The sequence below is a fragment of the Fusarium flagelliforme genome, assembly GCF_020744385.1.
Source record: "Fusarium flagelliforme strain FIESC 12 MPI-CAGE-AA-0113 chromosome Unknown B0J16scaffold_3, whole genome shotgun sequence".
In the NCBI taxonomy this organism is placed as follows: Eukaryota; Fungi; Ascomycota; class Sordariomycetes; order Hypocreales; family Nectriaceae; genus Fusarium; species Fusarium flagelliforme.
Window position 1 is genome coordinate 1,328,340 of NW_025763505.1, and position 12,196 is coordinate 1,340,535.

Sequence of the window (12,196 nt, forward strand, 5' to 3'; positions counted from 1 at the left end):
CGGGTACGATATCGGTTCTATTCTAAATAACCTTTCCCAGGACGTTGGTAAAGTTGAAATGACGGCAGATGTTCCGCTGGCCTGTTACTAAACAACTGTTGAGAATCGTGCTCAGGGGAGAGTTTTCACATGCACAAAGTGGTCGCCCATCCAGTGCCGCTTCTCCGAGCCTCGAAAGGTCACACCGGGGAACTGAGCTTGATGACTGGATTCTAGGGGTCTTTACTATCGGCGAAAACGTACTTATTCCACGCTATTCCTCAAACCTGTCTGTTGATGCGCTCGAGATTGCACTGGACTGCACGTCACTCATGTCGAGAACTGGGTAACAGTGTAGTTCAACAAGACTGCTGACAGACAACATATCAAATATATTGCTAATCATTATTACATCATTTGGAACTACATGTGATTCGATCGTCAAACACACATTCTTAGAAAATGTCATTGCTTTTGTAACACAGTTCGCACATAGCATGGTATAGGTTAGGCTGTGTATAACACCAAGACTTCGCCTGCAACTAGATAACTCTGGAAAGCTTCTTACGTGCACATGTTCGTGGTGGTATTACATTCAATCAATTACTATGAGATGAATTCCTACAGAGGCATTGATATCTCGATATGTCTGATAGCACGCTCCATGACGTCTAACCACCATGCATCGTTGGAATTCATGGAATCATATAAAAAACACCTTTCCATGTTTTTCACTCCATTGGATGAGAATCCTCCCAACCGAAGAGTGTGCCAGACGTGACTTGAACTTATTCTAGCATTTGTGATATTCTAATAATGACCAACCACATCTGTAAGTCAAGTAAGGGATGTTGAGTTTGCGTACCTCTACAAACAAACCTTCCGCAACAAGCATTCATAAATACAAGAGTTTAATCGGGCTCGGGTGAGGTTTATTGGTGATATTTAAGATTAGAACTCTGTTTCTGTCTCCTTGAGGGGTGAACTTATAAACATGTGCAACGTAAAGTTACAAACTCGCAAACAAGCAGAGAGTGATCGGTAAGCCCCTTACATACAGGCCCGATAGGTGTAGCATGCCGTCAGAGGTCAGCTAAACAGACTTGTAGCCAATATGATAACTCACGGATAGGATGGTAGACTGGCTGTATAAGCATTACAATGCACAGCACGATATCAAGGTCGGTCTTCCAAAACTGCTTAAGCACCGAGTAATGGAATCGGCTCGTGCTAGGCATGTAGACACTCATAGATATACTAGGATATAATATTGAAGCTTCTGCTGTGTTGTAGAGTTTGAGCTTGTAGAGTGCCATCAGGCATCCACGACCCAGGGAGTGCAACACACCAAAAGGGTACGTTGTTGCAACAGCTCTTTGACTTGATAAGGACCTCCGCTAACTGAAGAAAGAACTAGGAAACATTGTTGAAACTACCCGTATATGAATAGTATGGTTTGACTCTGATCATGATATCGGTTTCGATGGGTAATCCGTCTGGTCCGTAGCATCCGTTGGACAGAGTTCAATGACGGATATCGTGAGGCAAGAGGCTTCATGCTGACCTTGAAGTAGAGATAATTGGAGTGCAGTATTTAACCCCATTGGTTCTTAACTTCATATCGTACCCTATGTTGAAATATGCGGTCTCGAGGAAGCAGACGTCTTAGTCTACCAACTGACACCGGCGATCCGGCGTTTTGTTGGTATCTCAACAGGTCGATCGACCACATATGAAAGATTCATAGTCGATGATGATACCAAGTATTCTAGATACAGATAAGGGAAATCGTATTCTTTCCTATATCTGACTTTGCAGTACATAGGTAAACATGTCAAAATAGCCAGCCACCCGACACCAGTTCATAGCATAAAAGGGTAACTCTAGGTATAGAATACCAACAAACGAGAGAATCTTATGGAAAGAACAAAACTTACACTTCCATCACCCTTTCGCCAAAGTTCAGCGAGTTTCTGGCGTCGTAAGCAGTTTTTGCATTACCGTCGGGCTGCGGCTTACCTTTATATACCGACTTTTCGGGATTTCCGGCCGTGAGCCCCCATGGTGTAGTGGTTTATCACGCAGCTCTTATATGTCCAGGATTTCATGGAGGTATGCTGAGGTCGCGAGTTCAATCCTCGCTGGGGGCACCATATTTTTTCTTTTTCTCCTTTTTTGCTGTTTATCGTTTATACTGCGATGGAGTTTATTGTTTATTTTTAAGTGTAGTGTTGGCCGTTTTGTTGGCGTTCTAGTATAGTCGATGAGGTGGGCTACTAGCTCCATCATGCGAGTAATGCATACCAGTGAAGTACACAGTTCGGTACTACCATTATTAAACAATATTCGCTTTTGTCTATACTTCTTATCCTGAGATTCAAATAACTTATTCCACACGCAGCTTTTGCTTGGTACGCTTTCGCTTGCCACCAACTTCCCTGCCTTCCTCCACCTCCAACAAAGCCTCGCGCTTCTTCTCGGACACGAGCTTGAGCGCATCTCGCACCACACGTGTCTCCAGGTTAACGCCCTCCTCCTCCCAGGACTCCATGTCGCGACCGACACGTTTCTCGATGGTCAGGGCCAACTCCACGTCACGCTGTCCCACAAAGCTGACAGCCTCACCCTTGCGACCCGCACGGGCTGTACGACCAACCCGGTGAATGTAGTCGTCGGGGTCGCGAGGCAGATCGTAGTTGATAACAAGGCTGACTTCAGGGATATCCAAACCTCTGGCAGCGACGTCGGTTGCTACGAGGATACGAGCTGCTGAAGCACGGAAGCGGGCCAGGTTGTCGATTCGTTGCCTCTGGGGCAGTTTGGAGTGTAGAGAAGTGACTCGATGGTCTAACATTCGGAGTAAATGGTGAAGGTAATCGGCGGTCGAAGTTCGGTTGCAGAATAGGATGACAGTCTTGTCGACGTTCGCCTCGGTGAGTAGGAAGACGTGGAGGTAGTGTTCCTTGTGAGTAACAGGAACCTTGACATACATCTGCTTCAGTGTTGCAGGGATAGCCAACGTCTGTGTATCGACTTCACAAACAAATACTGGCTGCTTGCCAGGCTTGATAGGCATGTCCTTCAAGGCGCGGACCTCTGGTGTAATGGTAGCAGTGAAGAGGAGTGTCTGTCGTTCGGTAGCTGGTGGCAGAACTGAGAGACATTCCTCCACGTCGGGAAGCATACTGCCGGGTCCAGTGGCATTCAGAAGTCGATCAGCTTCGTCAAGAACCACATATTTTACTCTCCTTAATCCGCAGATAGTGTCCTCTCCGGAAGTGCGAATATGATCGGCCAAACGTCCCGGGGTTGCGATGATAACGTGCGGTCGCTTTCCAATCTCAATTGCCTGTGTTCGCATGTCCGAGCCTCCTATCACCAGAATGGCCTTGAGACTTTGAGGAGAAGAGATGGCCTTGAACTGCTCAAAAATTTGCAACGCCAATTCTCGGGTTGGTGTCAAGACAATAGCAAAGATCGCAGTAGGATCTTCAGACCACTTCTGCAGAATAGGTACGGCGAAAGCCACTGTTTTACCACTTCCTGTTCTGGAGCCACCAATGCAGTCTCTTCCCTTCAAGATCTCAGGAATACATCCCTTCTGAATACCCGTGGGTCGCTTGATGGCCATGTTTCCTAACGATTGTACCAGCCATGGTCGCACATTGAGCGCTGAGAAAGTGGTGTTCGGGTCGGTAGGGGCTTGGATCGAGTTTTTGGGTGCGATTGCAGGCTTTGCTTGAACTTCCTTTTGCTCGGCTTGACCAGTTCGCTTAATTCGAGAAGGTACTTGAATTGTAGATAACACTCTCTTCAACTCCTCGTCGTTGTCATCATCATCGTCGTCGTCATCATCGTCTTCAAAATCAATCTTTTCACCATCATCCTGGGATACTTCTGCGGTCCTACGGCGCTTTCGAGATGCGCCGCTGTCGAGGTAATCAGACTCGTCAGAGGACGAAGCGGCATCAGACAAGATTTCCTCGTCCGATACGGAGATCGCATGATCTGGATCAACTGTGGGTGCCATGTTTCGAGGTTTATAAATTGCAGGAGCTGGTATAATCCATCCAAGTCCTAGCTTGAGCGCAATGCGAAGTTCGATTCGATGGGACTGGAAATTTTTGGCGGTGACTGGCGTCGCAAAATCGTGGGACCCTTCGCCCCACTATATCAAGCCCCACCTATAGATGTAGACGCGCGCTTACAAGATGAGATGGTTCAGACATCACTAGAGGACACTAAAAAGGCTAATTAAGAGTACCTGACATGAATGAGAAAAGAATAATGCAAATATATTCAGTATCTTGAGATAAATACGGATGAATATTTACTGTGCGCTCTATGTACTTGTTTCACATAGTGCCAATATATTTGATGCCGAGAGCCGAGCGCCTGTTTTGCCTCGTCAAAGTGTGAGATCGACCATCAAAATGCGACAGGGTCTTTGTAACGAATGGGGTGACTTGTCTGGGATGTCTTCAGCTGCAACGTATTTCGGCAATGCATAGCAAAGGTGTCTTAGAGCTTTACTCGTTGATTGGGTTTGTTTGTTTTGATGGATGGTTGGTCGATTCCCAAGACATCATTTTCGTGTTATGCACTCATCTTGCTTTGACCTCAGGGGCTTCTTGAAGCCCCTACTTGTCACCGAGACAGGCGCTTCTGAAAGAGCTCAACTCGTCAATAGAGAAGCCCCACTGAGTGTCGTAATCTGACTTTGAACTTTGAAACAACCTATAATGTGTGGGAAGGCTCGGGCATAGTCTTCGGCATATGGATGAGACCAAGTAAAACAAAGCTGCAGAGTAGGCATCCAAGACACCGACAATTGGGGGCCATACCCCAAAACCTGAAATTCGGTCAATTGCGACGCAGGTGACGATGCGCGTACCACCAAGTTACGGATTAGTAGCTCTTTAGAGGTTCGCCAGTGTGGTTTCTTTCATCCTTTCGTATTGTAAGTTCTTGGCTCTGGAAAAATGCGTATATGAACCAGGTAACACCGACAGCGGTCCAAGTCGATCTATTGATCCCCACCATCCATCCCATGCCACTCATTGATACAGGCGAGCAGGGTAGTGATTGTGCTTTGTCTGTTGGTTATGTAGTATCTACTGTTGGAATGACGATGCATTGCGGCACATACGGTAGAACCTCGCACATATCTAGGTGGTAGAAACTCGGGCATAACATCCTTTGTGTTAATATACCGAAGCCTATAACAAGTAATCGTGCGCGTGTGTACAAGAAATGGTGGTTTGGCGAGAATCTGAGACAAAACCCAAAACCACCAATCCGCTGATAGTCCGTCTTACAGGGCAGCTCAAGCTCACTCCCCGCTCAAGCCTAGCGCCTACCTAATGCTTACAGGGAAGTTGAACCGCCCAACGACCCCCGCGCCGCAACTACCTAGACAAAGAGCAAAGAGGATGATGGATGAGCAGGAGCTCAGGTACACTGCAGCAGGGGGCTCACAGGTGCCCAAGCGCCCCGCCATCTCTCTATGGCTGGCTGTTCATCAATTCAGTCACAGGCAGTCACCTCAATCACAAGCCCACCCAGGGACCCGATCCAATCAATGAATCAACTGTGGACGCCATTCCCAGCTTACACTTCCTTCCATCTCATGTGCTGCTGACTGAATTTCATGTCCTTTTTTCTCATCTCATCTTCTTCTCTCCTTTTCCCTTGGACTCCTCTCTTCCCGCCTCGGCTTCACTTGACTTGACGACGTGTCGTTGGCTGCCACGCTTCTTGTCATCCATCTTGGACCCTGTAACTGCAACGCCCTAGCTTCTGTTCTGGGTCTTGCAACGCAACGCCCAATAAATACTGACATCTTATATCCACTCGCCTCAAATCGTACTTTCCCCGCTCTTTTGCGTGGGCTGTTGTCGGGTCCCTTCTGCGCTTGCCTCGCTTTGTTGCTCTGCCTCTGCTTCTGCCTCTTCGACAACGACCTTCATATTTCACTCTCAACTTGGCAACTTGGTTAATCAGTATTCAACGCTCGCTGTGCATTCGACCCAACGCTCTTTCACATCATCTTCGACTGTATTTCATAACCGACGACGCTGGCCGCTCGACGATTTTGCCGCTGCAAACCCGATTGTCTCAACTGGTCGTCTCCATTATTGTATATCTTGTTTTAGGAGAAGCCTCTAGTCATATTCTAGACCAATACCTCTCGGCTGGTCCCCTACCGAACACACTTGTGACGCATACGTTCTTCATACGCTGTACTGATCAGCACAAACCCTCAAGATGGCCGACCAACATTCTCAGGGTACCGACCCAGCTCACCAACCTGTATGCTCCCGTTCACCGTACACGGACACTTGAGTTAGTTACTTACGAAATTACAGCAACAACCCGCCGCTCACACTCCGATCTCTCTTCCAACACACAACTCCGGTCCTTCGCCCGTTCCTCTTCTTCGACCTGCCATTCCCGGCGCAAGAAGTGGTGGAGCTCGTACACCGAGACTTGGACTTGCTATTCCTCCCTCACCCAATGCCAAACCAGTAGGCAACCAAGGAGCACCAGCAGCTGCTCCTTCAAGGCCGCCTCTGCCGACACTACACCTTGCAACTCCCATGGGCAGTCAAGTAGCTCCCCAAGAACAACTCCCTCGATCTCAATGCAATACTCAGCCATCGGCAGGTGGTGGTAGTGAGAGCAGTGCTGCTCATTCGAGGTCGGGCAGCTTCGGTCCCCTGGATGGTCGGGCAAGCAATCCCACATCTGCTGGATCCCAATACTCGGCCCTGTCCTTTGCCTCCCAGTATGGCATTGGAGCAACAAGACCTCAAGGAACACCAGACCCAGTGTCTGCTGTGGGATCTATGTACTCCGAGAGAAGTGAAGGTGGTGTTTCCATGGAGCGTGATGGAAGCTTGCAGGGATTAGAGGCATTTGATAAGCTGAGTCTTGAAAAGGCCAGAACTCTTGATGTCGATGAGCTCGATGAAGAGGGATGGAGAATCGCCAGTCTCGAAAAGAGAATTGTTGAAATTGGATCCCTTGGTGAAGGCGCTGGGGGCGCTGTCACACGATGCAAGCTCAAGGGTGGTAACACTGTCTTTGCTCTGAAGGTGAGACGGCTTGAAATGTTATGCGGGATCTAGTCACTAACAGCATCCAGGTCATTACTACGAATCCGGACCCTGATGTGAAGAAGCAGATCCTCCGAGAATTAGGGTTCAACAAGGAGTGTGCTTCAGATCATATCTGCAAGTACTATGGTGCATTTGTGGACCCGTCCACAGCCACCATCTCCATCGCTATGGAGTTTTGCGAGGGTGGCTCACTGGACAGCATTTACAAGGAAGTGAAACGCCTCGGAGGACGAACGGGAGAGAAGGTATTAGGAAAGATTGCCGAAGGCGTTCTCGGTGGTCTTACATACCTGCATACCCGACGAATCATTCATCGAGATATCAAGCCATCTAACATCCTGCTCTGCCGAGACGGTGCTGTCAAGCTTTGCGATTTTGGTGTCTCGGGCGACTTCGGTACTAAGGGCGAAGCTAATACCTTCATCGGTACCAGTTACTACATGGCCCCTGAACGAATCACAGGCCAGTCATATACTATCACATCGGATGTCTGGTCGACAGGAGTTACTCTCCTCGAGGTTGCGCAACACCGTTTCCCGTTCCCTGCAGATGGCACTGAGATGCAACCACGTGCCAACCTTATCGATTTGCTTACTTACATCGTTAGGCAGGATGTGCCAAAATTGAAGGATGAGCCAGATATGGATGTATACTGGAGTAACAACTTCAAATACTTTATTGAGTGCTGGTAAGTTATCTAGACCTTGACTATTGTATCACTTGCTGACATCCCTCCAGTTTGGAAAAGCAACCCAACCGCCGAGCCAGTCCTTGGAAGATGATGGAGCATCCTTGGATGGTTGAGATGCGCAGCAAGCGTGTCAACATGGTGAAGTATCTTTCTTATGTCTGGGGCTGGGGAGACCAGCCTAAGGACTCTTAGAAAGATACACAAGTGGCTGAAGCTTCTGACGATCAGACTCCCGACACAACTCAAGAAGACGACGATGCCGAGGGATCTCGAGAATCACAGAAAGCCGAGATTTCTGAAGAAGTTGATGGGCTGTGGAAGCAGCTCGGGTTCAGTGGTCGGGAACATGACTCTGAACCGTGAAAACTGTTTCTTTTGTGGTCAAACGAAGTAGAGAAGACCATACCTTGCGACAACAAATTTGTTTACGTCAACAATGATGTGAACAAGGCTGGGCCTTGGTTAGCTTTCTAGACTGATTTCGATCTAAAGCTAGGAAGATGAGCCGGGGAATTCATATCTATATAACACATGGGGAGTGGCCATGAGAATCCAGGGGCCCATCACAGGCTTTGACTTCGGAGACGTTAGGGTTGGTGGTTTAGAATGGGTTGTGCAGCGTGTATCAAAAACTAGCGAATTGCGCGTAAGATGCCATGTTGGACATCGCGAGCGCATCATTTTTATTGTATTCTCCCACTTCAATAGATGGGTATCAAATTCTTGGCTATCCTGCTTTCTCTGTATGTTTCAACTCTACAATTCCAATACATAAACTTCAAGCATTCTTTTATATTCACTCGGAATCCGCAGGCGGATCGCCCATCAGTTCACGCAACGCAACAGTCGCATACGCACTGCGCCCAAGCTGGAACTTGACGACCACTGCGACCTTGCTAGGTTCCTGAACAACAGGAGTAGCCTCAGTGGGAGCGGAAGCGTTCTCTGCAGTAGCAGCCTCTTCGTCGGTAGCTTGGCCATTAGCTTCTGTCATCTCCACGTCGGTGCTGCCCTCGACCTTAGTCTTCTTGACTGTCGAATCGGACTCGGCATCTTCTCGAGAACGCTTTCGGTTGGCTCCCTTTGACGCCTTGATGTTGTCCAGATCAGTTGGGTGCATTTGCTCTGTATCGTCGGAGTAGGCACGGACTTCAGCGGAAGGCGTAGCGAGGAAACGGTTCATGATCTTGCGGTATCGGCCGGGGAGACTGAACTCGCGGCGCATGCGGCGCATCTTGTAAGGATCAAGGTTGCCGTTTTCGTCACGGCCCATAAACTCCTTGTAGAACTCTCCGATGTCGTTCTCGGGGTAGACGACGTCGTAGCCCGGTGTAGGCAGTACGATGTCGAAAATGGTGTAGCTTCCACTGGCTGCTTCCTCGGCTGTGAGAGGGCGGGCGCGAACAGGGGTGTCCTCGTCGTCTTCAACGGGGTTGATAATGTCATCGCCATCTTGATCCTGGCCGCTGACAAGGGGCGTTGACTCTGTCGGCACAATGATGAGATCGCCAGCAATAACTCTCTCGCCATGGAGCTCCCATCGACGACTAGCAGCATGGTTCCAGACGTAGGACTGGTAGGCATGGAGATACATTGAGCGAAGGCCTCGAGTGATGTGAACCAAGGATCCGATAAAATCGCGTCGTGACTGTGATCCTTGTCTGTTCAAGTGTCTGAAGATGCTGTTTTCAGCAGAGAATCGTCGGGGCATGATTCTGATGGCTCGGTCAACGTCCTTGTTTGTGAGGAAGAGCATGCAGGCTTGGTTTCGTAGGTATTCATCTCTCTTGGAAGGCTCTTCAGGGATCTCGTCTGCCTCAGCCTTTTGCGCAATCTCTTCGTCGTAGTGAAGCAGCGACTTGACTGCCTCTTCGTACTTATCACCCAGGATCAGCTGGCCAACTTGGTGAGTGCCAACCTCGTGGGTTCCGAATCGCTGGTGGCCAAAGTAGTTGATCCAGCCATGTTCGTTCATGTGGCTCAGGGCAGAATCAACGTTCTTCTTTAGCTTCTCTACCTGCTGTGCGATGGGTTCGTCACTGGACTCGCCAACCATTTGGCAGCTCTTAATAGCAATGACGAACTCATTGCCGAGAAGCTGTCCAAGGTAAATTGGTTTGTCATTGTACTCATAGTCTCCTGTCGAAACGCCCCAGAGCCTACCGTTAATACCGGCAAGGTTTCTGGGTCGCATGTATCGCACTGAACATCGCTGCACTGTGGAAGCTCTGCGGTCCTTTGTTCCAGCGTATCCAATGACTTGAGGCTTGACCTTGAGGAATCGAGAGATCTGGTTGACAGCATCCATGGTATCGCGGTTCTCCTTGAAGAGAGTGAAGTGCAAGTACTCGCCAGCAGGCTTCTCCTCCCGGCCACCACCGCCTCGACCACCACGACCGCGCTTCTTGCTGTTGGGTTTTCGTGGAGGAATAAGAGTTGCGATAATAGCGCCATCGTCGGAGGTGTTGGTATCGATGCGCGACTTGAAGATGCGTCGAATCTCCTGGTGTACTTGGCCTCGCTTTGCCCTGTCGTCCATAGGCTCCGAGGTAACCGACTTCCTCTTGTCATTATCGGGACCGGAACCAGCCTTGTATACTTCGATCAGCTCCTGAGAAAAGCGCTGGTCGGTCAGGCCTTCGAGAATGGCTGTGTCCTCGGGTGAAACTTCATTGGCCGGCTCGGGTTGAGCAACGGGCTTGGTCTCGGTCGCAGTCTCGCTCGAAGGTTGCTTCTCAGCATCTTGCGCGGGCTCTTCGAGTTTGCTTTCCTTGGCTTCCGAATCGCCATTTGCCTCCTTCTTCACTTCTGTCGCCTGCGATACTATTAGTGCGCCAGAAAAGTCGCAAGGTGCGTTGGACTTACTGGTGCCTCTTCGCCAGCAAGGCCAACCTGTTGGAGATGCAGAACCGAGCCATCCTCTCTAATCTCATTGACCTGGAAGTCCGAGAATCTGAATTCTGTTAGTTTCTCAAAAGCTCATCTAAAGATTGATTCGGCGCATACCTCGTTCGCATTTCACCCGTCCACGATACCTCCAACGGTGTTACGCGCTGGCTGATACCAATGGATCGGGTATAGGAAGCAGTGCCACGAGCTGTGTGGTGACTTTGTTCCGCCATTATGACTATTGCAGCTAAGATTGAGCTGTATATTGATGCTGTCGTAAGGTTGCGACAGCTATGTCTGGTCCGACTCGATGATTGCCCAGCGGGGCAACTTTGCGATCTGTATTTTTTTCCCCGGCAGTATTTTGCTGAAGATTGATTGAGGAAGGCGGTGCAAGGGTCGTGCTACTGCAGCGCCGCAAACGGCAGGCGGTCAAGGTTGGAATATAAGTAAGTGATGATACCTAGACAAATGTACTTCTTAGGAAGTATAATAGGTAGGTAGGTAGCCCTACATGAGTTGTAAGGTCTATACTTTGCTGTAGTAGATATAACTCATTACTCGGAAAGAAGGTTCAGAGCTCGCTGTTTGCGCTTTTCATGGTATGACTCTATAATGGCAACGAGTTCTAGACTTGCCAGTCTGTCAGTATCCAGTATAGAGTGTAGTAACGAGAGTCCAGCAGACCAACTCAAGGTAGTAGGTAAAAGCACCTTAAACATCATTCTAATATTCAGATTGGTTGCTCTCCCCAGACTTTACTTGGAGGCTCTGTCTTAGCCCATTGGTCTGTGCATGGGGAACTGGAGAGAAATGGCACCGATATTTAAGACCCGACGACTTGACTGGAAAATGTATTACAAAATGGCCAACACTAGGATATCCAAGGTAAAGAGCCCGATATTGTTGGTGTTATCTGGACAAGCATTTATACTGGAACTCGGTAAATTGACAGAGAGACATGATGTGGTAGTAGCGTAAGTTTGCTAGTGGAATATGGGGAAGTACCAAGTCTAAGATCAAATTGTATGGAAATAAAGTCAGCTGCGGTATCTTTTTGGAATATTCTTGAGGCTGCTGAGGGTCCATTTAGCATTGCATTTGGATACCTGGTACATAGTAGTTCATGTGGCATGATGGACCCCCCGGCATATATGGATCTTTCTTATGCATTATAATTGCCGCGCAAAGAGCGGACAATTGATTGATTGATCAAGAAATCACATCTTGATAATCCACACTGCTGCACTGTACTATTACTGTACCGAGACTAGCAAACCATGTCTCCTCAACATTCAGAACCCCTCTCTTGTACGAGTCACTCGGATACTGACAAAAGTTGCCCGCATGACAAAGTTTAGTACTCGGATTGAAGGTTTAGTTACCTAGGTACCTGTTGATAGACCTTCCTTGCTCGGCTGGTCGGTTAAGTACTCAAGTCTATTCATTGCAAGGGTCGTTGAGGTTTGTGTGGACGTGGACGCACACGACGGAACAAGGCGTGATCCAACCGCCC

At 48.7% G+C, this 12,196-nt stretch overlaps 3 protein-coding genes and 1 non-coding gene across 4 annotated transcripts; 2 read left to right on the forward strand and 2 right to left on the reverse strand.

Annotated features, from left to right (window-relative positions):
* Positions 1 to 2,034: 2,034 nt before the first annotated feature.
* Positions 2,035 to 2,129, forward strand: B0J16DRAFT_t100. Its single transcript has one exon. It is a non-coding gene; the product is annotated as a tRNA-Ile (tRNA).
* B0J16DRAFT_337176 (ATP-dependent RNA helicase DBP8) lies at positions 2,049 to 4,240 on the reverse strand. The gene has a single exon (XM_046127324.1). The coding sequence runs from the start codon at positions 4,007 to 4,009 to the stop codon at positions 2,366 to 2,368; it is 1,644 nt and encodes a 547-aa protein (XP_045984353.1). The 5' UTR covers positions 4,010 to 4,240; the 3' UTR covers positions 2,049 to 2,365.
* A 1,771-nt stretch (positions 4,241 to 6,011) lies between these two features.
* Positions 6,012 to 8,159, forward strand: B0J16DRAFT_94097 (kinase-like domain-containing protein). The gene is made up of 4 exons (XM_046134715.1): positions 6,012 to 6,291; positions 6,348 to 7,076; positions 7,127 to 7,788; positions 7,839 to 8,159. Exons 1-4 carry the CDS (start codon positions 6,247 to 6,249, stop codon positions 7,981 to 7,983), a joined length of 1,581 nt encoding a protein of 526 aa, XP_045984354.1. The 5' UTR covers positions 6,012 to 6,246; the 3' UTR covers positions 7,984 to 8,159.
* A 417-nt stretch (positions 8,160 to 8,576) lies between these two features.
* B0J16DRAFT_284245 (pseudouridine synthase) lies at positions 8,577 to 11,112 on the reverse strand. Its single transcript, XM_046124013.1, has 3 exons — positions 10,798 to 11,112; positions 10,657 to 10,744; positions 8,577 to 10,606 (listed from the first exon to the last, which is right to left on the reverse strand). Exons 1-3 carry the CDS (start codon positions 10,911 to 10,913, stop codon positions 8,588 to 8,590), a joined length of 2,223 nt encoding a protein of 740 aa, XP_045984355.1. The 5' UTR covers positions 10,914 to 11,112; the 3' UTR covers positions 8,577 to 8,587.
* Positions 11,113 to 12,196: the final 1,084 nt, after the last annotated feature.